Genomic DNA, 24983 nt, shown 5'->3' with positions numbered 1-24983 from the left:
GTGTATGGAATTGGTTGCTTAGTCTGATCTACCTTGCAAGTCCTAAAGTTATGACAGTAATTGGGACTGGGATTGCTCTCACTAAGCAACGTGGCCATAACATGTGACATGATGTGGCCACATTGCTTAGTGATGACAATCCAGGCAATCTTGTTGTCATCATAATGCCAAAACACATGGATCATAAATTGGGAAGCAGAGGGAATCAAGGTAAGGAGTGTGGGGGGCCCTGTGTGTGTGTGTGTGTGTGTGTGTGTGAAAGAGATCACGGGATACTTGCTGCAGGCCACATGTAAGTTGGTGGGTGCTGCAGTGTGGCCCAAGCTCAGGGATAGCAGGAAAAGAAGGTATGGGATGTGTGCACGTCTGAGAGAGAAGAACATATAGTGCATGTGCAGAGAGCTGGGGAAGGAAGGGACTGGTGGTTTTGAGAACAGGGAGATTGAGGAAGGAGGGTGGTGAATACAACAAAGAAAGAGTGGATTGGGGGTGGGAGGAGGCTTACCAGAGCAACTTAGGGCCTTCCCTGCCACTTTCCTCACTGTGGGATGTAGCAGAGAAGGTTCTGCCTCATTTTTTTACCTAATACTTCTTACTCTTTTCTCTTTTGCATAATGTTGCTTACCCCACTTTCAAGGATGAGGATTAGTTCTACTCACCCATTGTAAAACCCTTGTAGAACTGTAGGTAGGCAGTGAAGATTCGAGCTAAAGCAGTTAGCAACTTTCCACTGGTCTCACCCCCATAAACCTCATGGCAACAGTGGACTAAACCGTAAGCAGTGCTCCCATACTGAGCTTTATCCAAGACCCCACAGAGCAATTCTCCATTTCTAATAAGAACCTGCAAACGAAATTAACATTAAATCTTCATCTAGTCTGAAGTTGTTCAGATTCATTCATACAAATGTGTATACCTATTTATATTTTGCATAAACAAACAAATAAATGCTCCAGTTTTAAAGAAGCCTGAAGAACTAAACAGATAACTGCAAAATAAAGATTAATGAACATTTTAATCATGGAACAGATTTTTTTTCACCCAACTGGCTGGTAAGCAATTAAATTAAATGGAAGATGCCTTCCTCCAAATTCTGCTAAAGTTTCATGTTATGGCAGACAAGATCCAAAGCACCTTCAGGATAGATTTCAATAGCCATAAAGTCCATTGGGCTAGTGCCAATAGCTTGCGTCTTTTCCATTATTTGATTCCTACCTGAGATTCACACATAGAGTCAAGATCCGATCTATGAATTCTACGGGCGGATGCCGTTGTCCAGGCTTTTTCGCTGATCTTAGCTTTCCCAGATAGATTTAATGGAATGTGATCTTCTGGGATTACATTTAATAACAAAGTAGAAACAACCTACAGAACAACATAGGACACAAATATAACTTAAACATGGAAGACATACTTCTACATTTATAGGCATATTTTTCATCTGAGAAGAAACAGCAGAGGAAAACACTTATCAGAGTACATAAATAATAAATAATAAATAGCAACAATGCTATTTCAACATGGAAAGTCATTTCAAAACACCTAATATGAGAATGAAAACTACAAAACAGAAAAAGGGGAAATCTATTCAAAAGGCCACGATTGGAACAAAAATAAAGGGAAAAAAGGAAACAGACATGATGGGGAATAGGAGAAGGAAAATCAGGAGAATATGTGACTAAGAGGCTGATAATATCAGTAAAGAATGAAAGAACACCCCATATCTCTGGTTCAGCGCAGAATAACTTTCGCAAGGCTCTTTCTGGGCTCGGCGCTTCTGCCTTTTGGGCCACTTCCTGAAGCCGACAGCTCTGCAGCCAGCCGCTTTGCTTTTTCCCTCTTTTTCTTATGGGAGACTTGCATGGTGGCACCAGCAGCAGGTGGGAAAAGGGAAAAAGCAAAGCAGCTGGTGCGGAGCTGCCGGGTTCGGGGAAGCGGCCCAACAAGCAGAAGCGCTGCGCCCAGAAAGAGAAGGGCAAAAGTGCAGCCAGACAGTTCTCCCCCCCCCCCACTGCCACTCATGCTGGCTTTGCCCATCCCCCTGAGCTTATTTTCAGGGTAGGGGTAACAGTAGACCCCCCCAAATTAGGGTTGGGCTTATTATTGGGATGGGTTGTGTTTTTGGAGAAAACAGTAAGTCAGAACAATGGAAGAAATATACCCAAGAGTCAAGATTGAGTGTAAACACACCAATACAAAACACATACATAATGAAGAATTATTTTTTTTTAATTTGGAAATAAAGAGTTCACCAAATATCGGGTAAGCAGCATTCGATTTATATTTTTTAAAAAACAAAATATTTTTAACCTGCTTTCCTGTCCATAAGCAACGTGGCTTTATAATAGCTGGGGATAGCAGTTTTACTTTTCCTTTTTTGTCCATCAATCCTTGATACACCAGTTCAACATACTGCTCTCGAGTGAAGAAACAGCCTCGCATGGTCATTCTAGTACCAGACACCATATGATCTTGAATCAATCCTGCCAAGGGTTTCCCATCCTGAGGAATGAAGTAAATACATTAGTAGGTTCAGTAGTGGCTCTTTTAGTGGCTCCTAAAAACCAAGAGAATAGTCTGTGAATGGTTACTCATTATGTTGATTCACTGTTGTATGCTAATAACTCTTGAGCATGAACGAAGTATGGAGCTTACTCAATTTCTTTCTTGGGACAAGCTATGTACTGAGTATTGTGGATAACTTCAGATTACGCAAGGGACTATTATTTAGCTAAGGTTTTTTTTTTTTCCTAGCACAAAGAAAGTTGCTACTTTTTGCAGGGTAGCTGCTACCCGTCACCTAATGCCAGCTGCATTCCAGAATGATCAGAATGTCAAGTACTTATTGAAGGCTATCCAAGGAAGAACTCTGACTTTTTGGCACTCAACACAAATGCTCATGACAAAAGGGGTGAAGATAGAAGCTGCTACTGTAATTTGTTGGGTTGTATTTGTTTTTTTTCCCTTTGGTTTTGTTAAACAAATTGGAGAGTGCAAGCATTTTAATACTACCAAATGCTTTTTCTTTCTCCAAGTATATGGAGGTTTTTATGATCTATTAGTTTTTATTTTTCAGGGCCTTCAATACAAGTATTTGCATGCCCCACAAGGTTCAGTTTTATGCCCAACCAGTTTTCAAAGACTCTCACAAAAAGTCTGATACGTTCAACCTGTTTTTTTACATAGCAGAAGCAATGTAGGATTTAAAAGGTTTTAATTATTTTAATTTAACACCCAGTTTTAATGTGGAGTTTAAATTTTAATTTAATCACAGAAAGGGGAGAGTGTAAATGCAAGACAAGATATGCAGTTCCCATAAAGCAGTGGTTTTCAACCTGTGGGTCGGGAACCCTTTGGGAGTCGAACGACCCTTTCACAGGGGTCGCCTAAGACCATTGGAAAACACATATTTTCGATGGTCTTAGGAACTGAGACACCAATTTTATGGTTGGGGGTCACAACATGAGGAACTGTATTAAAGGGTCGCGGCATTGGGAAGGGAACCACTGCCATAGAGCAAAATACTCTCCAATCAGAAGAACTACATGACCAAGGTTATACAGGCACAGAAGCATTAGCCCAGAGGTTTATACATCGCAACTGTGTAGTTTGTTTGGAGTGCTGTGTGGGAAGATTAAGGCCATGTCTGTCCTGACGATCTAGAGCCCTGATTGCAAACCTATGGCACACGAGCCGTTGCTCCATCTCACCTCCACCAGGCATGCATGAGCGCCTCCCGCCGGCCAGCTAGTTATTGGGTCTCTGCCGTGCATGCTCAGGGCGCATGTGGGAGACGCAAGGGCAGGGTTCATGCACGCATGCACAAGGGTAGGGCACATGCATGGAGGGTTGCGTGCACATGTGTGGGAGTTGCGGGGGTGGGTGGTTGCTATCATGATCTAGAGTGTGATACCTTTTCCAGATGATACCAACTGACATTGCTGATATGTCCCCATACGTCTCCATGGCATTCCTGGTTATCCAAAGCTAGAAACATTTAAAGCAGTGGTTCTCAACCTGTGGGTCGGGAACCCTTTTGGGATCAAACGACCTTTTCACAGGGGTCGCCTAAGACCATCGAAAACCACATATTTTCGAAAAAATACGGAAAACATAAAAGAATTTTATGTTTGGGGGTCACCACAACATGAGGAACTGTATTAAAGGGTCACGGCATTAGGAAGGTTGAGACCCACTGATTTAAAGGAACTAAAAAGATGTTTCCTCCAATAAAATTGTATATGGGCAACCAATATCTTTAGGCTTTGAATTTATTTCTATCCCACAAGATGTCTCACTTGCTACATAATCTTTCCAACAGGAGCAGCGCCAAAAACATAAGGGCGAATCAGATTGCATTGTGACCAGACCAGAATGGGCTACATTAGGCTACATCATATAGCCAATTGCAAGTAGAGATTGAGTGTATTGCAAGGTATATCCATCAGAGAAAAGATTCTGTGGAAAGACACTGCAGTGCAAAGCTTGAAGGTCTGACTTAGATTCACCTAAGTCATCTGAGGTGAGTTCTACCTCCAAAACCCACAGGTTCTACTAAAGCATTTGTTCCAGGAAACGTGCAGAAGAATAAAGACTGATTCTGACTACAAAATCCTGGAGAGCTGCAAAGATAGGTTTTAATGGATTTTGAGGCAATAGTCCTTGTAGCAATTTAATTTTTTATATTTAGGCTCCTGTAATTATTATTTAGCTCAATTTATTATATTCTTATTCTTTACTTTCTGCCTCACAGTAAAGTGATGGTTGTCCTAAAAACCAGTTACCTGTGTTTCTGTTGGTAACTGTGGTCTATTTACAATTGCTAAGGTGAAGGATGCAACCATCACTGAGTTGGCTTTCTATCAATAACTTTTATTCAACCCTAGACTACTCCACAATTCTATCTAGTTTAATGAAAAGAAATACTAGGGGAGACATGATAGCAGTATTACAATATCCCAGGGGTTGCCACAAAGAAGAGGGAGTCAAACTATTCTCCAGGGCACCTGAGGGTAGAACAAGAAGCAATGGGTGGAAACTAATTAAGGAAAGAAGCAACTTAGAACTGAGGAGAAATTTCCTGACAGCTAGAACAATTAATCAGTGGAACAGCTTGCCTCCAGAAGTTGTGAATGCCCCAACACTGGAAGTCTTTAAGAAGATGTTGGATAGCCATTTGTCTGGAACGGTATAGGGTTCCTGCCTAGGCAGGGGGTTGGACTAGAAGACCTCCAAGGTCCCTTCCAACTTTGCTATTGTATTGTATTGTATTTGGAGAGTCTTTCTATGCTACAGAGAAAATAAATTGGATTCTGTGTTTAAAACAAGCTTCACAGGAGGTACTCTGTAAACTACCCCATTACATAAACCACTCAGTCTCAATCAGAAAGGGCAACTATTCTTTTATATTGCGGCTGCACCCACCAAACTTTATACAGGGTGGAAACAAAGAGCAATTTTGCTGGGACACAATTGGGTACAAGGATTTTGTTGTTGTGACAAAAATACATGCTTTTTCTTACCATCAAATGAAAATGGCACACAAATAGCAGTGAGTGGTGGGTTTCCATTCTTTTTACTAACGGTTCGCTTGTGCGCGACGCTTCTGTGTGCGCGCAGAAGAATCCTGGCAGGTGGGCGGAGCCTCCTGACACTGCTACTACTGGTTCACCCAATCTGGGTCGAACGGGAGCAACCCACCTCTGACAAATAGTAAAGCTCAGTGATGTACAAACTCCACTGTACTTACTAAAGGAATGGCATTTGCTGTGTGGAAATTACTCCACACTTTCCAACACATGCCTCACAAGCTCCTGTGCAGTTGGTTATTTAACCTCATTTAATGAAGTACCAGTTTTCCAAAATCACACTCATCACAAGCCAAAGCGAACGCACAGAAATTGGTACCTCATTGAGGGCTCTTCACTATCACTGTAATTGACACATCAATTGTTGCTGTCCATGCCTACCTTAAGATAAATAAACCTGGCTTGTAGTTACAAAATATATAAACAAGCCTTCAAGCATTGTAGCTTTCCTAAATGAGAAGCAGAAATAGCTAATAACAGCAATCTTGCAAAATGGGCTGGCTACTGATTTTATGCTATTCAAAATGGCCCATGGCTGAGAGGAATTTTCAGGCCTGTTTTGCTTTAACCTGACAATTCCTTGAAAGTAAAAGTACTGTGGAAGATATAAGGGAACTGCCAAAATAAGCTGCAGAATAAGCCTCAGTACTCCATGAAATTGGCTTACTTTGTGATTACCTGGGACAGGCTGGCTGCAAAATCCAGCTATAGATTGTCTAACTCCTCTAGCTGACATTTGATCTTTTCAGAAATTGTTTCCAGTTGAGTGTAAGGCTAAACTGTCTTTTCAAACATATATTTTGCCCTCTAAGAGGTCAATAGGGAAGAAAAGCAATTTCCCGAAGAAGTGGGAGTGTTAGCAAGATAGAAACAGAAGGAATGTGCAGCAATTGAGGCCTTGAAAGTCTCTCTTCTCAGTATCTTATGGAAACTTTTATGGCTACACAACTGATTTTTTAAATTAAGACAATAATTCCTTTTAGACTATATCAACAGTAGAAGGGCAAGAAAGTACCTTGAGCCTTTCTCATTATGAAATGTTTATTCTTATGTCATCTATTATTTATATATGTATGGCCATCATTTTTTCTTCCTTTCTTAAAATATACAAAATATAAGTGTGTCCTTTTGTCTATAGTGTACATAGAAAAAATAATTACTGCAGTGAGCTTTGATTATTGGATTTTGGTCCTGCACTTGATTCCACAGTAGGGTGGTGATGGTGATGATTAGGCTAGAGGCAACAAATTACTTCTTTGCCAAGATCTAATGCATTCTGACACTGACAAGCTGTCAAAATCACCATCAATTAAATTCAAAATCACAAAGTGGCTGAAAAGCAAATATGGAAAATGGCATGCATAATCAATGATGATTTGTACCATGTTTAACAATTTACCTTAGGAACCAGATACTGTTCATCTGTACAAGCCAATACATAGGCTTCGGCTCGGCCCAGCTCATTCTGAGGGAAATGAGCATTCATCTCATCACCATCAAAATCAGCATTATAGGCTTTGCAGTTGGCATAGTGAAGTCTCAGAACTTTCTCTCCAGGCAGGATTCTTGCTCGATGGGCTTGGATGGAGGGTCTGTGAAGAGTGGGTTGTCGGTTCAGCAGAAGGATATCACCATTCTTAATATGGCGGCATACCTGACAAAAACAAAGTTCAATTATATACATATTTCCTTTCAAAGATAATTAGACATTGCAGCGGACTAATGAAAAAGCAACAAAGGTAAACAGATTATTAGACAAACAAGCTTTGGCTCCTGAGAATCCAGAGAGATTTGGGGTGGTGTTGGTGGAGGAACGGAAGAGATTAGGAACAATCTCGTCTCTACGAAGACTTTTCGCAGAACACTAGATTAGGAAGTTAAAAACCTGGAATGGGGTACAATCAAGCTTGATTCAAAGGCTTTGGCTCTGGAGATTGCTGCATTGCCACCCAAAACGCTGGTACTGCGATCTTTGCAGCGCCTGCTTTACCTGCCCCTTCTCGGGCGGTTCCAGGTAGCAGAGATCACAGTAATAGCATTTTCGGGTGGCAGCGCAGCGATCTCAGGAGCCAAAGCCACACACACACACAATATGCCCAGATCTGTCATGCAGCAAAGAGATATGGTAGCTGGGCGCAATAGCACCAGTAGCAATAAGCACTGCATCCGGAGGAGCAAGGGAAGAGAACCAATCTCCTCTGCCATGAAGACTTTTCTCAGGACCCTAGATCTCCACTTTCTCTCCGGAAAAAAGCTATTTGTATTATCGGGATTTTGGCTAATGGAAGAAGCGCAGGATGGAAAGGAAACTTTGGAATACAGGAACGCCTTATTTCTGGAGCCTGGTAGCTGCCGCATTCCGAAGTTTCCTTTCCATCCTGTGGTTCTTTCACTAGCCAAAATCCCAACGATGCCAATAGCTTTTTCTGGAGAGAAAATGGAGATCTAGGGTTCTAAGGAAAGTCTTCGTACAGAGAAGATTGGTTCTCATCCCTTGCTCCATCCCCACCCCCACCTCAATCTCTCTAGATCTGTCATGCTACTACTGCTATTGAGGCCAGCTACCGTATCTCTTTGCTGCATGACAGATCCGGGTGGATTTGTGTGTATGTGACAAGGCAGCCTCATTTCCTTTATGCTTCCTTTTGCTGTTCAGCCGCCGTGGCGAGGAACAATAAATCCAAATGGAAGGGATCCCCACCCCTCCTCATCCAATGGACTCTTCCCAACCAAGCACAGCAGCAGCCATTCAGCAGCCCCTGCATGTCTTTCCCTTCTCGATGAAGAGAAGAAGCAAGTCGACTGCTGCTCCTTGGGCCAAGGGCTAACCGTCACTGCCAGTCCGAGGGAAGGGGAAAAAAAATAAAGCACGGAGAGAGATGTTTAGTCCTGCCTGGCGTGGGAGGGGTAGAGAAAAGTGGATTTGAGATCCATAAAAGCCTTACCCTTTAAGAAGATCAAGCCCCCACGCATTGCATTTTTGCCCTTCCCGGTCCCCAGAAGCACTTTGCAGGCCTCCCAAGCTCTCTGCATTTCCCATTTTTCACAAAAAATGGGGTGTGCAGATGGTTTGGGATGCAGCTCCTAGGAGCCGGGGAGGGCAAAACCCTTTTTTTAAATTTACTTCTTCAAAATCATGGTGCGTCTTATACTCTGGTGCGTCTTATACTCCGAAAAATATGTTATGTCTTTCACCTATATACTATATATTACATTGTGTTTGAAGACAATGTTATGCCAATAGTTATGCCAACATAATTAAAAAAGAAGATGGCCAACATTCTCAACCCTTGAGAACTCTACCGCCAAGTCAGCTACAGCATCAAGCTGCTCAGGAGATAAAGCAGATATAGATGCTGGTACAATAGCAACAATACCAATTGATCCCTAAGGCCCAATTTCAGAAACAGGCTCTTACATCCAGAAATGGGAGAATGGCCTTGGATGAAAATATCAAATTCTACTGTACTGACCAGCATTATGGATGATACTCCACACAAAACACAGATGGGCTCAATTCTGTGAGGTGAGCTCTCCCTTCACCCTCAAGCAAGTGCACATTAGGTTGGCCTTCTTAATAAGATAACAGACAAGACAAAGCTTAAAATATTAAAAAAGTTATTTAGCGTATCTTATTGCTGCAAGACAGACTCATGAATCTACCAGTCCATGAAGCAAACTCCATCATCCAGTCTGCAATGCACCATTAGTTGGGATTTGGGAATTCAAAACCTCTCTTATTCATAAACATTTTGTATGGCTTTACAGGATTGTTGTCCTATCATGGATAGGTAAGTTAAGCTCTGTGGGTCCCCAGATGCCCAACACTCATAATTATACAGTCAAGCCTACAGATATGCAATACAGTTACAGCAGGGGTGTCCAAACTTGGGAACTTTAAGACTTGTGGACTTCAACTCCCAGAATTCCCCAGCCAGTTTGGACACCCCTGAGTTATAGTAATAAAAATATATAAAGCAAACATCTAAGCGAATATACTGGTAGTCCTCGACTTATGACCACAACTGACCCCAACATTTCTGTTGCTAAGTGAATTTTGTCCCATTTTATGACTTTTCTTGTTATGGTTGTGAATCCCTGCAGTTGTTGAGTTAGTAACAGTTGTCAACTGAATTTGGCTTTCCCACTGACTTTGCTTGTAAGGAGGTCGAGGTGATTGATTACATGACTCTGGGACACTGCAACCATCATAAATGTGAGTCAGGGGCCAAGTGTCTTAATTTTGATCAGGTGGCCATGGGGATGCTGTCTTAAGTCACTTTTCTCAATGCCATTGTAATTTCGAATTGTCACTATATGAATTGTTGTAAGTTAAGTTATGACTGTCAGGATCTCTACCACATACATCTGCCACGTATACCTTGATATAGATAATATAGATGACTAGATTTGGACACCACTCACGATTTTTATCCCTGGTTTTGGTGCTCCGGTGGAAGGGGTTAAGAGTTGCTTAGCTATGGCTTCCCTCTGAGTCTGGCTAGTGGTACTCAATATTGTGCGGGACCCATCTTCATTGATAATCATGGAAGCCCCAGGATGCTCATTTGGCCCATTTATGACTGCTTGCCTCAATTCTTGGACATTCCAGGGAGTGACAGGTTGAGGATAGGTCAATCTGGTAGCAAATACCTGCAAGAGAAGAAAAGAGGCAAAAAAGAAAACATTGTGTACATTTTCATCACTCTAAGAAAAATAGTTATCTTTCTCTTGTAGGAATCACTTCTACCGTCTAGATTCAATATTACTAGTGAGGATTATTAATTATCATAAACTTCTCAGCTTACAGTCAAGCAGATGAAGGGGAATCCGCAGACCTCACCGAAGCTGTTGTCGTAATTAGATTAGTTGAATTCAATTTCTTTAAAGGTCAAGAATTTTTCTATGCTCTGATGTGGGGAGTCCAAGCAAAGGCCTAAACTGAGGAGCTCCCCTGCTATAGTCCTATCGGGCGGACTGAGTTTTTAAAACTGACCTGCCAGAGGCAAAGGGGGCATGGTCAAGGAAAAAACTCAGTCAGTCCTAGGGCACTTAGGCTGTGTTAACCCATGATTGGACTCTCCAAGCAGCGCACAGGAGAACTTCTGATTCTCATGCATAACTGACATAACATCTAAATACGGTAACTGCACCCAGCTGTACTCCTTTCTGGCTGTGGCCCTCCGCCTTCCCATATTTCCTTCTTTTGCCTGAATTTCTCTCAACATTTTATCATTTTTTAAAAATATTCCTGGCAATAGTTTTCAAATAGGGGAGACAAAGTTTTGGGGAGACCAGAAAAAGGCAGCCTTAAGATAATTGTTTTCTTAATAATAAGAATATATTGGAATAGGAAATAAAAATAATGTTTCCTTACCATAGGAATGCCAATTTCATTGGTCTGAATGTACATGTCAGGGCAAATGACTGACCGGGCAGCATAATCCACTCTCTTTCCCATCATATGTTTACGAAACAGGCCATTCTTTTTTTCAAGAATCTTTCAACATAAATTTAGCAGCAAGGATAGCAAAAAAAAAAATACAAACATAAATGGATTAATGTCACTTTGAAGATTCTGAAATATTATCTTTCTAGTAGCAAAATCCAGAGAAATGCTTTTAAACTTTACTTTCAAGTACATGAAAGTGCAGGAGATTATCTGATTTAAGGGTAAAATAAAAAATAGTTATCAATGTTATTAACACGTGCTTTGTGGAAATTATGTGAGAGTTAGGACTAATGAAAACTAACACAATTCTGACTGTCAAGAAATTCTGTGGCTATTCAGTGTGCTCTATTTGAAATGTCTTTTCATGAGGAAATTGACGTGTATTTTGGATGTCAAAGATGTGACTTATGCAGGTCAGAGGCATCCTCCAACTTTTTCCTTTGATTAGTTGAAAAGAAGAAATAAATTGTTGGCTTTCTCTTGCAAGAAATCAGTAATTTAATCTTCAATCAGTTTAGTTACAGGAAAAGCACTCTCTTGCCTTTCCCATTAGCCAGCTAATACAAAAAAATTCTATGTATGCTCTTTATATATGGCGGAATGCAAATACGTGTCTATTTGCAAGAAGGGCATGTACAGATGCACACGCTGTGTTTAACCAATAAGAAATGTAATCCTTGGGCCAAAAGATCCATCCATTCCTTCTCTAGATTCCAATCTTATCACTAGAAATCCTGTTGCAAGTCATCTGTCATAGGTTGCCTTATGTGCTATTTGGGTGGTGTGATAATAGTTCTCAGTTAAGAAAAAAGCTTGGCAATAGGAACCTATATTTCGGAACCATCCCAAATCAACTACTGTAACATACTGCATATGGAAACATTTTTGAAGAAAGTCTGTAACTCATAATGAATTAAGAACATAGATGCTAGTTCATTTTACCTGGGGTTAGATCCTAAAAATATATCACTAGGCTTAGATTCAATTTCTAACTTTAAAGCACTTGATAATTAAATACTTGAATGGCTTGAATTTTGATATTTGAAACAAGGCTAGATCCCAAATCAATTTACTCATCTCATGTCAGTACAAAAAGCAATACTTCAGATATTACAAAAGTGTAGTTGATTATGATTACTAAGAGAACATTTTTCAGTGCTACACACTACTTACAAAAATTCTGCAGGTTGACACTTCTGATAATTATTCAATTCCATAATATCTTTGTTATTTTAAAGTTCTACGTTAATTTAGCTGCTCGTTTTTGTTTCCTAAAATAATTTGTTCATTACATTGTATATTTCTAAACTTATATGAACAACCTTGGAAGTATTTTTCTAAAGGATAATATGCAAATACAAATAATATACTGTATAGGTATATTTAAAATACTTAATATTTTTAAACATCTTCATAAATCTCACCTGTCGTACACCAGGATATTTTTCAGTTATCAGTTTATCCATGTCACTGTCAAACAAAATATTAACATGGCTTTGAAGACGAATCCAACTATTATAAAGCTTATCTGCAGTAGTCTGCCCAGGAATTGTTGCCAAGACAGAATGGTCTAGAAGTTCCAAGGGCTGGTCTATCATCTGTAGAACATTAAAATTTTAAGAAGAAAAAAAATCCAGTTTAAAAATGAGAGAGAGACTAGTTAAAAAAAGAGGGAGAAAGATTCATAGCCTTGACTTTACAAAGAGAAGAGTGCGAACAATGGCTGAAGAATTTCAGCAAGATCTTTTTGCTTAAAGATGAAAAAGTAAATCTTTGTCGCCAAGGGGTTTGGAATAATATTATTACTTTTTTAAATACTCAGAAAGCTGGCTAAAGTCTAAAATTTTTCCAAGATTACTTCACCTAAATAGCTTTGTTTTTTTTTCCCATTATGAAGCACTAAAGCAATCTTACTGTCTTGAGATCTCCATTTTCTGCCTGTAACGAGTGACTTTGCTCTTGAGCAATGAAAGCCAGAAGCTTCCGAATGAGGAGGGCATCCTTCATAACAGCTTGTAAATTCACTGTCTGGCCATTTGCAAACATCTGATCTCCAACACAATTCACAGGACGATATCTGTAGATCAGATTGCACTGGTTATCCTTAGAAAATATTCTCAGTAAACTGGGCATCATGAATAAAACTGTTATAATAAAATTGCAAAATAATAGTATTACCTGGAAGGTGGTACAACGAGTTTATTTAGGAAAAACATTTCAGGATTGAAAGTTGAATCGCCAGTCACTGCCATCCCAGAGAAAAGCTTGCAAAGGAAAAATCCTGAAAATGGAAAGAACTGAAATAACTAAGATGCAGCCCATCACTGCTGTATTTCTCTAGGAACTTTTTATTTGATTTACATGTCAGAAGCCAAATGTTACCATACATATTTATTTGGGTGTATCTATTTAGAGTCTCTTTTCTCTTTTTTTATTTCTGTTTTATTTGCTGGCTAAAGTTTGCATTTTTTAAAAAAAAAATGAAAGGGAAGTCAAATTCGTACAAAACTCAAATATAACATTTCAGGATGTAGAGGTAATCTTCGGCTTATAAGAGTTCATTTAGTGACCTTTCAAAATTACAAAGGCACTGCGAAAAAAAGTCTTATGGCCATTTTTCACACTTATGACCACTGCAGCATCCCCAGGGCCACATCATCAATATTCCAGTGCTTGGCAACTGACTCATATTTCTGACAGTTGCAGTATTCCAGGGACATGTTACTATGTGAAATTCTGACCAGCAAAGTCAAAGGGGAAGCCAGATTTACTTAACAATTGTGTTACTAACTTAACAACTGCAGTGATTCACTTAACAACTGTGGCAAGAAAGGTCATAAAATAGGGCAAAATTCACTTAACAAATGTCTTATTTAGTCACAGAAATTTTGGACTCAATTGTGGACATAAGTCGGGGACTATCTGTAGAGCCAGCGTGTAGCAGAGTTTAATGTTTGGCTAAAGGAGTGGTGTAAAAGGGAAGGCTTTGGTTTTATTAGTCATGAAGCCTGTAGCTGGTCCAATGAAAAACTGTACAAAAGAGATGGGTTGCACCCATCCAAGAAAGGAACTGAGTTACTTGGCATTAAATTCACAGATTTTCTTGATAAACATTTAAACTGAAGAGCGGGGACAGAGAATTAATAGATACAGAACATCTCTGTCCCCAGCAAACTAAAATTCATAGGGTTATAAATGCATGTAACATAGATGTGTGTGTGGGTAAGATTATCACTCCTGCTGTCAAGCAAAACCAAGCATGTAATAGTGATTGTCATACCATGTGCACGAATCACACAAGTGGCAAGAAAATAGGGGCAGTCAGGCATAATAAAGGTTATGTAGACAGTAAACACAAGGTCAATCAAAATGGACTCAAATGTCTATATACCAATGCACAGAGCATGAGGAATAAACAGGGAGAATTAGAAATTCAAGTAAAAGAGGGCAGATATGATATTATTGCCATTACAGAAACTTGGTGGGATGAAACTGACAAATGGAACATACAGCTAGAAGGATTTAAATTATTTAAAAGAAATAGACCAAATAAAAGAGGAGGTGGAGTTGCACTATATATAAGAAATAACTATGTCTCTACAGAAATAGAGCACAACAATAATGAGAACTATCTTGAATGCATTTGGGTCAATATTAAAGGTTGTGGGGGAAATGACATTGCCATAGGTCTATACTACAGGCCACCCAACCAAGCAGAGGAAGAAGATGAACTTTTTGCTAGTCAGCTAACTAAGGTATGTAGGAAGCACACCACAATAGTAATGGGAGATTTTAACTACCCTGACATCAACTGGGAAACAAACTCTGCACCAAGTGGAAGATCCAACAGGTTCCTAACAAACCTAGCAGACAACTTTGTTTTCCAAAAAGTAGAGAAGGAAACAAGGGGATCAGCCATACTGGACTTAATTCTCACTAACAGAGAGGAAATGATAGAAGGTGTTGAAGTCATAGGAACCCTGGGGGCAAGTGACCATGCAATATTGGAATTCAACATTATCCAAACACAAGTAGTAGAACAAAGTCAAACTAGAGTCTTGGACTTTAAGAAAGCTAATTTCAATAAACTTAGAGAGAGCTTGGGAAAAATTCCATGGATGAGAATCCTCGAGGGGAAAACAACTCAAGAAGCTTGGGAAATTTTGAAAAATGAGATTAGAAAAGCCCAGTCTAACACAATACCAATGAAGAAGAAAAACAACAGCTCCCAAAAGAAACCAGCATGGCTGCATAAACAACTATCTGACAAACTGAAAGACAAAAAAAGTAAGTATAAAAAGTGGAAGGAGGGGGACATAACTAAGGCAGAATATCAGCAAATAGCCCGAGCCTGTAAAGATGAAGTGAGGAAAGCTAAGGCTCACAATGAAGAAAGGCTTGCCACAAAAGTAAAAATTAACAAAAAAAGCTTCTTCCAACATGTTAAAAACAAGAAAAAAGTTAAGGAAACAATTGGTCCATTGCTAGGAGAAAGTGGCAAGAAGGTGACAAGCAACAGGGAGAAAGCAGAACTATTTAACTCATGTTTTGCATCTGTCTTTACACAAAGGGATAAAACAGTCCAACCTATCAAAAGCAGCACCACAAAATTAGGAACACAAATTGAAATAGGGAAGAAAATGGTAAGTGAGCACCTGTCTACCCTAGATGAGTTCAAATCACCAGGACCGGATGGATTACACCCCAGAGTTCTGAAGGAACTAGCAGACGAGATCTCAGAACCACTGAATTATATCTTTCAGAGATCCTGGAACACCGGGGAACTACCAGAGGACTGGAAAAGAGCTGATGTGGTTCCCATCTTCAAAAAAGGGAAAAAATTAGATCCAGGAAACTACAGACCTATCAGCCTAACCTCAATACCAGGAAAGATTCTGGAAAAAATAATCAAGCAACGAATTTGCGAACACCTAGAAGCAAACAAAGTAATAGCCAAAAGCCAACATGGATTTGTCAAAAACAGATCCTGCCAGACTAATCTTATTGCATTCTTTGATAATGTGACAAAATTAGTGGACCAGAGGAATGCCGTTGATATAGTTTACTTGGACTTCAGTAAGGCTTTTGATAAGGTAGACCATAACCTACTACTAGATAAAGTAGAAGAATGTGGGTTAGACAGCATCACCACCAGATGGATTGGTAACTGGCTGACCAACCGCACTCAACGTGTAGTTCTCAATGGAACTGCATCTACATGGAGGGAAGTATGCAGTGGAGTACCCCAAGGCTCTGTTTTAGGCCCAGTACTCTTCAACATCTTCATCAATGATTTGGATGAGGGAATAAATGGGGAACTCATCAAATTTGCAGATGATACCAAGCTGGCAGGAATAGCCAACACTCCAGAAGATAGGCTTAAGATACAGAAGGATCTTGACAAACTTGAACATTGGGCACTATCTAATAAAATGAAATTCAATGGTGAAAAGAGTAAGGTTCTACATTTAGGCAACAAAAACGGAATGCACAGGTACAGTATAGGTGATACCTTACTCAGTAGTAGTAACTGTGAAAGGGATCTTGGAGTCCTAGTGGACAACCATTTAAATATGAGCCAGCAGTGTGCAGCAGCTGCCAAAAAAGCCAACACAGTTCTAGGCTGCATCAACAGAGGGATAGAATCAAGATCACGTGAAGTGTTAATACCACTTTATAATGCCTTGGTAAGGCCACACTTGGAATACTGCATTCAGTTCTGGTCGCCACGATGTAAAAAAGATGTGGAGACTCTAGAGAGAGTGCAGAGAAGAGCAACAAAGATGATTAGGGGACTGGAGACTAAAACATATGAAGAACGGTTGCAGGAACTGGGTATGTTTAGCTTAAGAGAAAGAAGGACTAGGGGAGACATGATAGCATTATTCCAATATCTCAGAGGTTGCCACAAAGAAGAGGGAGTCAAACTATTCTCCAAAGCACCTGAGGGTAGAACAAGAAGCAATGGGTGGAAACTAATCAAGGAGAGAAGCAACTTAGAACTGAGGAGAAATTTCCTGACAGTGAGAACAATTAATCAGTGGAACAGCTTGCCTCCAGAAGTTGTGAATGCCCCAACACTGGAAGTCTTTAAGAAGATGTTGGATAGCTATTTGTCTGAAACGGTATAGGGTTTCCTGCCTAGGCAGGGGGTTGGACTAGAAGACCTCCAAGGTCCCTTCCAACTCTACTATTGTATTGTATTATCTAGAGCAGTGATGGCGAACCTATGGCACGCGTGCCACAGGTGGCACGCGTAGCCATTTGTCAGGGCACGCGAGGCGCTGCCCTGTCAGCTGGCCAGCGCGAATGTGTCAGGGAAGCCTCCGGACTGTCCCTAAAGCCTTCGGAACGCTTAAAACGATCAAATCATATAGTCCATTTGGGGATGGACTTCCGGTTTGCTCGGAGGGTCGTTTTAAGCGTTCCGAAGGCTTTAGGGAAGCCTCCGGATGGTCCCTGAAGCCTCCGAAGGGCCTCCGGGGGGGGGGGGGAGTGGGAGGCTCTTTTCGCCCTCCCCAGGCTCCTATAAAGCCTCTGGAGCCTGGGGAGGGCAAAAAAAGCATGTAAAAATGGGGGGTCGCGCCTGTTGTGCGTTCATGTGCACTGGGGGGGTCGCGCATTGCATTATGGGTGCGGCACGCCCGCAAATGACCCCCGTGCGCTGCCCCCACTTGTGGCATGCGAGCCAAAAAAGTTTCACCATCGCTGATCTAGAGTGTCTTAAATATTCATATGTGAAATTAAGATAATTAATTTCATTTATGTTTTAGTTAGACTTCTATAGTAAATATAGTCCAGCTTTTTACCACAGAGAAATTGTGTGTTCTTAGGTGAGAATGTATAGAAATTTTGCAAGAATTGTACTCAACATATTTGCATAGCTCACATTTATTTCAATGTTCTAAGCTGGGGAAAAAAATCCTCTGAATTATAGTCATGATAATTAAGAGTTCAATTTTGTATTTTAAGCATTAATATGTACACTAACGCCTAGATTTGCATAGGTCCAATTATAGATTTCATAGATATATTCTACCCATAGAATAACTCAGTGCTGGTTGTTATTTATAAAACACTTCATGATTCAGGATCTAAATATTGCTGGCATTGCTTTTACGCAGCAGTATCTGCCCATCTACTGGAATGAGGGAAGTTTCCCTCTAGAGTTCTGCCCCTTAAGAAATGTCATTTGCAGAGATTTCAGTTCATTATTTCTGAATCACTATCCCCTTTTCTAAAACAGCATTTTCCCAATAACAGACATGCTCTCATCCTGTTAGCTTTTCCCTAAACTATTAAGATCTGGCATTTTCAATGGGCACTTAGTGATGACTAAGTCATTTTAGTTCTCTTGATGTGGGTTTTGCTATGGTTATTCCGAGAGAAAGGGATGTTGCTGGTTGTAAAGTTATTTTATTGTCATTTTATGTTTATTCTGTTATATTTTAGTTGTAATTGTATTATTATTTGCTGAGATCTATAAACCCCTCAGAATTATGCATATGGTAGTTACGGCAGCATGTAAAGTTACTAAAGTAAAATAGATCAGCCATCAGCATAGCTTTCAGCATCTTTTTTTTTATAAATTGAAAAGAGAACAGCAGTTTTATTCACTTACCCTCATTCTTCCACAACACTTCAATGTGTTGTTTGGCAGTCAAAGGTGTCATGTAGCCTCGTTTTCCCAGCTGAGTTTCATCTACAGCTAAGAAGTTTTAATTATGGTATGCTTTGACATCTATCACAAGGTACTTGAAACAATTTCTGCATTTACTTTTCTCTAGGTATTTTCAGTCAGTAGACAAGTGCCGTCTTATACTACACAACATTTTCAATTTATTGTGGTTTATTTATTTATTTCTTGTGAATAAACAACAGTTGTGTGGATATGAGCATCATGATAATCCAAAGATGTACTGTGTCAAATAAAAACTGAATAATTCACATTTTGGGTTCACATGATTTGCAGAGACAGTTAAATGTACTTTACTTATATGGAAAAGATTCTAAATTGTTGGTTAGATTAAGATTTGGCTGTTTTCAGATATAATGCTGCTTAGGGTGCTTGCTTTGGTCATGAAATATGGCATCAGTCATTATGGTTTGTGAAACCACAGGTTTGTACGTATCCTGTTTGGTTGCTATACCAAACTAAAGAGTTTGTACCTGTCTGATTTGGAATAGCAATCAAACAGGTCAGGTACTGATTCCAATGGATAATTGAGAGTGCAAGAACAACTGCAACCAGGGTGCCTTAAATAGAAGACCTTATATTGCACAGGTCAGGAAGGCTGAGAAGATATTTGCAGACCCCTCACATCATGCACATAAACTCTTTCAGTTCCTCCCCTCAGGAGGCACCATAGAGCATTGCAGACCAAAACAACTAGACACATGGATAGCTTTTTCACTTGGGCCATCACTCTGCTGAACACCTAATTCTCACAGTCATCTCTGTTGTCTATATGCATTTATCATATAGTATGGCTGTAGTGTTATTATTTATCATTCTTATTACATTCTTTATTCCCCCCTCCCCACTCTTATTGATATCATTATTTTGTATATCATTATTCTGTTGCCTTGCATGTACACTGAGAGTTTCTGCACCAGAGACAAATCCCTTGAGTCTATAATCACACTTGGCCAAATAAAGTATTCAATTCAATTCAAATATGGCTTATAAGTGAGAAAACCCACTCAGGCTAATTTTAGTGAAGACTGGAAATCTATGGGATTTGGGACTAACTTTAATTCCACTAAATGTCCTCTCACTCTTAAATTTGAGAAAGCCCAGATAAATTGTGTCTTGAAATAATTTATAAATTCACCTTTTATTAAAGTATCCATAACTTTCAATTAATTTTTAACTTATATAGAAAGCAGTTTCTATATAACATCTACATGGCATATTCTATAACTGTTCTGGTGTGACAAAAATATTTCTCAATAAGAACTTTTGTGATCAATGTTTGTGTAATATATAACAAAATACACATACTTGCCACTTCCTCCACTATTGTCTGTTTGCCTGACTTCCGAGTTACGACAGTGGGATAAGTTACAGTGAGCTTGCTGTTATGTTCTTTGCGAACAAGTGATCTTCCTGCTCTTGAAGATGGAGGGGGGAAAAACAGAAACATTAACCCAACATGAAGACAAATCCTAACGGTGTTTAAACTTGTGAGGAAGGGAGAAGAAACAAAAATATATAGAAAAAGGAAAAAAAAACTTACTTGCAGTTTGGACATTTTTTTGAAGTCATGTGTAACTTCCAAAATTGAGAGACAATTTTACTTCTACATTCACATACGTTTTTTACCTACAGCAAGAATAAAAAGTAAAGTTCTAGAAATTATTCTGTACATGAAACACAAATTTAAATATAGTCATGAGCATTAACAAGAACAAACCTAATTTAAAATTTCACTGTGTAATGAATTAAGAAACCTCCAATATCACCACAAGCATTTGTTATATTGATCCATGAAAACATTAAAGAGAACAGCAGGTCTTCATCACTTACTTTCTATTCAGTGTTAAAGCATCCACAAAACTTTCCATTTAGTCTCACATAGGCTTTATCCCCTATGAACAATTCATAGCCAGGAAAATGCTGGATTCATTCTTCCTATTACCTAGGACTTCTAGTCTAAGTATTATCTGGCAAACCAATATATGCCACCTACATCTACTAACTAGGCAGTGACCCTCACAAATGTTAAAGAGATAATAGGAAGAATGAATCCAGGATTTTCCTGCTGCAGACAGAAAACCCTGTTTTCTTTTCTGAGCAGCCTGCAATTAATACTGCATTACTTTTGCAAAGGATGAAATTAGGGAATAACAGTTTGGCCACAAACTATGAAATAAAAATGTCACACGTTAAAGCAGAATAAATGACATCTCCATAAAAAACTACTGATTCACAAATTAATGGGAAATGAAAGGAAGCTGTTCTTTAACAGTAGTGTAAATAACTGCATTACATATTGATTCTTCTTACTTACATGTGCACTATAGTCCTTATGCTGATTATTTTGGAGCATCTCTTTTGTGTGGCAATTTAACACTTCTTCAATTTCATCACCAATTGCATCTGAGCTTTCATCTAAAAACTGAGAGAATTAAGACATTAAGATACATGAAATACTGTCAAAAAAGATTAAGCAAAATAAAACTTACCCTATTCAGGATTGCTTCAAGATCATGGACCTCTTGAATCAATCCTATTTCTAGTAGCTTTAGCTGATTTAGTAATAAATGAATTGCAGCTCGTGGACATGTTAGATGGCAACAATTCAAGCAGGAACCTCGCATCAGAAGGAATAATTTCTGAAAATAAGAACAGTTTCTTTATTATCTTGCTAATTCACATGTGTTTAATACCATGCCAAAGTTATTTTGTTATAATATGACAACAGGGTGGAAAAGTTATTATTATAGATTATTAATTAAATAATGATTAATTCACTGCTACCACATATGACATAACTATGGCTTAATATACTTACATCAAAAAAGAGAGGATTATAAACAGTGAGGGGTAGTTCTATGTGACCTAGATGACCAGGGCAATTGTTGAAATCTTGCAAGCAAGTAACACAAACTTCCTTGTTGTCAAGCGGACCCAAAGCCAAATCATATAGTCCATTTGGGGATGGAGTACCCGCATTATCAAGAAAAAGAGGATTGGTTATAGATTTTACACTCAGTTTCCTAAAAGTGAAAGAAAAGGTGGGGGCGGGGGGAGACAAAGAAAATGCCATGGTAATCTTAAAATTAATAATTACATTTCACAAAAGTTCAACATGTATTAATTTCCTACAAGTTTTACAGTTTTCATTATAAATTCAGAAACTATTCATCCAAAACAGCAATTGTCTGAGATATCTGCTCTTTTTTAACTGCTTAAAGAAAAGGAAGTATTCTATTTTGCAAACCTATACATTACAGAAAGTTTTACAGGGGATTTGTTGCACAGAACTGTCCTATAACTGGGTATATGACTATTAACTCAAAGCATATACCAGTGATGGCGAACCTTTTTTGGCTCGTGTGCCATAAGTGGGGGGAGCGCAGGGGGGTCGTGTGCAGGTGTGCTGCACCCATAATGCAATGCACGACCCCCCAGTGTGCATGCACGCACTACAGGCACAACCCCCCATTTTTACATGCTTTTTTTCGCCCTCCCCAGGCTCCAGAGGCTTTATAGGAGCCCGGGGAGGGCGAAAACAGCCTTCCCTGCCCCCCCGGACGCCCTCCGGAGGCATCAGGGAAGCCTCTGGATGGTCCTGAAGCCTTCAGAGCGCTCAAAACGACCCTCCAAGCAACAGGACTTCCGGTTTGCTCAGAGGGTTGTTTTGAGCGCTCCGAAGGCGTCAGGGAAGCTCATGAAGCCTCCGGAGGGCCTCTGGAAGGAGAGCGGGGAGGCTCTTTTCGCCCTCCCCAGGCTCCTATAAAGCCTCTGGAGCCTGGGGAGGGTGAAATATGGCTTTAAAAAAGGGTGAACTCAGCTGGCCAGCGCGCACGAGCGCTGGCCAGCTGACAGGGCAGCGCCTCACGTGCCCTGACAAATGGCTCCGTGTGCCACCTGTGGCATGCGATAGGTTCGCCATCACTGGCATATACCATGTTTCCCCAAAAATAAGACAGGGAGGTCTTATTATTTTTGAGGTTCAGAGAGCAGCGAGCTTGGTCACCTCATGGTTACTACTGTGTTGCAATGTTTTTTTGGGAGGGCTTATTTTCAGGGGAAGGCTTATTTTTTGTGCATGCACTTAAAAGCCTGATTGGGCTTATTATCTGGGGAGGTCTTATTTTCGGGGAAACAGGGCACTAACAAAAGTTATGTTTTGATGCACAGAAAACTAGGTCATATTCAACAGACTCAGACTTGTTGAATAGTATACATTTTAATATCCACTTCACACATTTTATCAGAATTGTTTAATACTATTTGAAGACACAGAAACCTCTTCTTAACTATGATGCCATTTAAGTACTGTAGTATGCACAGCCTGAAACTAGATTGAAAAGAGTTTAGAATAGGTAATCCATATCTTCCAGGACTATAACCCAATCACATTCTCAACAACATTCACTGGAAGGGAAAGTTTTGAGATTAGATCCAAAACATTGGGTCTAGTGAAGGTTTCTTGAGGATGCGTATATCACCACTTCTTCAAACAAGTGCCGTAAAGTACCATATACTACCACATGGATCAAAAAGCGTGCCTCCTTCCAAGTGGCTTTATCACCCAGACAGACATAGATCTAAGATAGAGTTGACCAAATCTATCAGTATAATCCTATTTTTACCAAGAAAATTATATGGATAATGGTAAAACAATTCATGAGGTTGTGCTGCATTATGGGCCCCTTGGATCAGCTAGGTCTCAACATGTTATTGAGGAAGAGCTGGAAATCTTTTGGAATACTAATGGTATTTATGTTATGACTAGATTAAAATTTATATGGTATCTATTGTGATGTTCTATGTAAGAAAATCTAAAGTTGTAAAAACAAAATTACAGTAGGAATATAATGTAAGAAGCATGATCATGCAAAAGTTGAACATAGTTTAAAATAAAATGAATCAACTAGCATTTTGGTATTCGCAAATGAAATGGACTGGAATTGGGCACTTCAAAGTACTTAAGATATGAAAAAGAAAGAAGCAACAGCACTGATTTCATAAAAAGGATAAAGCAAGGGAAGTATTTGGTGCAATCAGTCAATGACTGAATATCAACTGAACTTTGCAAATGGCCCTTTAGTATAGTAATTTCAAGGTGTATGTTCCAACCACTGATGCAGACTGATACCCTCTAGTATGGCCAAACGAAAAACGTCATGAACTGTCCTCTACAAACAGGAAGCGAGGATCTCCCCAGCATTTTCTGATATTTATGTTGCACTTTATCCACAGATTGTCACGGTACCTAATACTAATAGGAACTGTAAAGCAACATACAGTGAGTGGGGCACCACTCTGGAGAAGACTGGAATTTTTTTTTAAGAGTGAAACGCGAAAACTTTAATGTAAAAAACTGAGGATAACAGCCGGGTTTGTCAGAAAAGCAATAAGCATTTTGACAAAGGCCGGCAGATATGACACGCAGCCACCTTAACTAAATTCCCCAATGTTGGCGGATTCCCGACGACTCTAACACCTGATCGTTGCTTGAAGCAGTCTGTCCAGTGATTCCCAACCTTGGTAAGTTGAAGATGTCTGGACTTCAACTCCCAGAATTCCCCAGCTGGGGAATTCTGGGAGTTGAAGTCCAGACATCTTCAACTTGCCAAGGTTGGGAAACACTGGATCTGTCCTTCCTGCCGCCCGAATTTACCGTATCTCTGCATCCGTATACATCCCGAACGACAACCCCGTCAGGCGCCGCCACGGCACCTCCTTTGCCGCCATGACTCCGACCGTCCAGAAGATCTCGGGCAACGCTGCCCAGATGATCGCCAAGGAGAATCAGAGGGATCCCCGTCTCCTGCTGGCCGCGTGCGCTCGGTGGTGCTGTAGAAAAACAGCTTCCGCTTCCGGTCTCTTCCACGTTTCAGCAGCAGGAGAGCAAGTTCCGTTATGGCGGCTTGGAGATTGCGCCTGTGTCCGTTTCCCGCCCGAGACTTGTTGCAGAGAAGACTCGTTGTTTCGGGACCATCTGGCGCTTTTAGAGAAGCGGGTGAGAGGTACGTTGGGTTGGGTCGACGCGAGATAAAGGAATCCCGTGAATGACTTGGAAAGGTCAGGCACTGAAAGTAAATGCCTGTATGCGAGGTTGCAGCAGTAATATAATGAATCGGATTACATCCGTTTGATCGCCTTGTAATGCCCGTACTCGAGGCTGGATGGCAAATCGTTCTTAAGATTGGTATTTCATCGTAATTATATTTTATGCGTCCCGCTACATTAGTTTAAAAGTAGGTAA

At 40.0% G+C, this 24983-nt stretch overlaps 2 protein-coding genes across 2 annotated transcripts in view; one reads left to right on the top strand and one right to left on the bottom strand.

Annotated features, from left to right (window-relative positions):
• POLR1A (RNA polymerase I subunit A) overlaps positions 1 to 24563 on the bottom strand; it is a 46900-nt gene extending 22337 nt beyond the window's left edge. The window contains exons 1-16 of the mRNA XM_081970074.1: positions 24396 to 24563; positions 21558 to 21762; positions 21229 to 21378; positions 21054 to 21161; positions 20280 to 20365; positions 20045 to 20154; positions 18662 to 18748; positions 13219 to 13321; positions 12955 to 13117; positions 12465 to 12638; positions 10966 to 11088; positions 10014 to 10241; positions 6988 to 7242; positions 2311 to 2502; positions 1216 to 1365; positions 660 to 843 (exon numbers count right to left, since the gene is read on the bottom strand). Coding sequence (XP_081826200.1) covers positions 660 to 843; positions 1216 to 1365; positions 2311 to 2502; positions 6988 to 7242; positions 10014 to 10241; positions 10966 to 11088; positions 12465 to 12638; positions 12955 to 13117; positions 13219 to 13321; positions 18662 to 18748; positions 20045 to 20154; positions 20280 to 20365; positions 21054 to 21161; positions 21229 to 21378; positions 21558 to 21762; positions 24396 to 24469 — 2392 coding nt within the window. The 5' untranslated portion in view covers positions 24470 to 24563. The remainder of the gene's footprint in view (positions 1 to 659; positions 844 to 1215; positions 1366 to 2310; positions 2503 to 6987; positions 7243 to 10013; positions 10242 to 10965; positions 11089 to 12464; positions 12639 to 12954; positions 13118 to 13218; positions 13322 to 18661; positions 18749 to 20044; positions 20155 to 20279; positions 20366 to 21053; positions 21162 to 21228; positions 21379 to 21557; positions 21763 to 24395) is intronic.
• Positions 24564 to 24596: 33 nt separating this feature from the next.
• PTCD3 (pentatricopeptide repeat domain 3) overlaps positions 24597 to 24983 on the top strand; it is a 41011-nt gene continuing 40624 nt past the window's right edge. The window contains exon 1 of the mRNA XM_081970075.1: positions 24597 to 24744. Coding sequence (XP_081826201.1) covers positions 24638 to 24744 — 107 coding nt within the window. The 5' untranslated portion in view covers positions 24597 to 24637. The remainder of the gene's footprint in view (positions 24745 to 24983) is intronic.

Source organism: Natrix helvetica (genome assembly GCF_964273705.1).
Source record: "Natrix helvetica genome assembly, chromosome: Z".
In the NCBI taxonomy this organism is placed as follows: Eukaryota; Metazoa; Chordata; class Lepidosauria; order Squamata; family Natricidae; genus Natrix; species Natrix helvetica.
The sequence above is the reverse complement of the archived record's forward strand: the minus strand, read 5'-3'. Positions and strand labels throughout refer to the sequence as shown.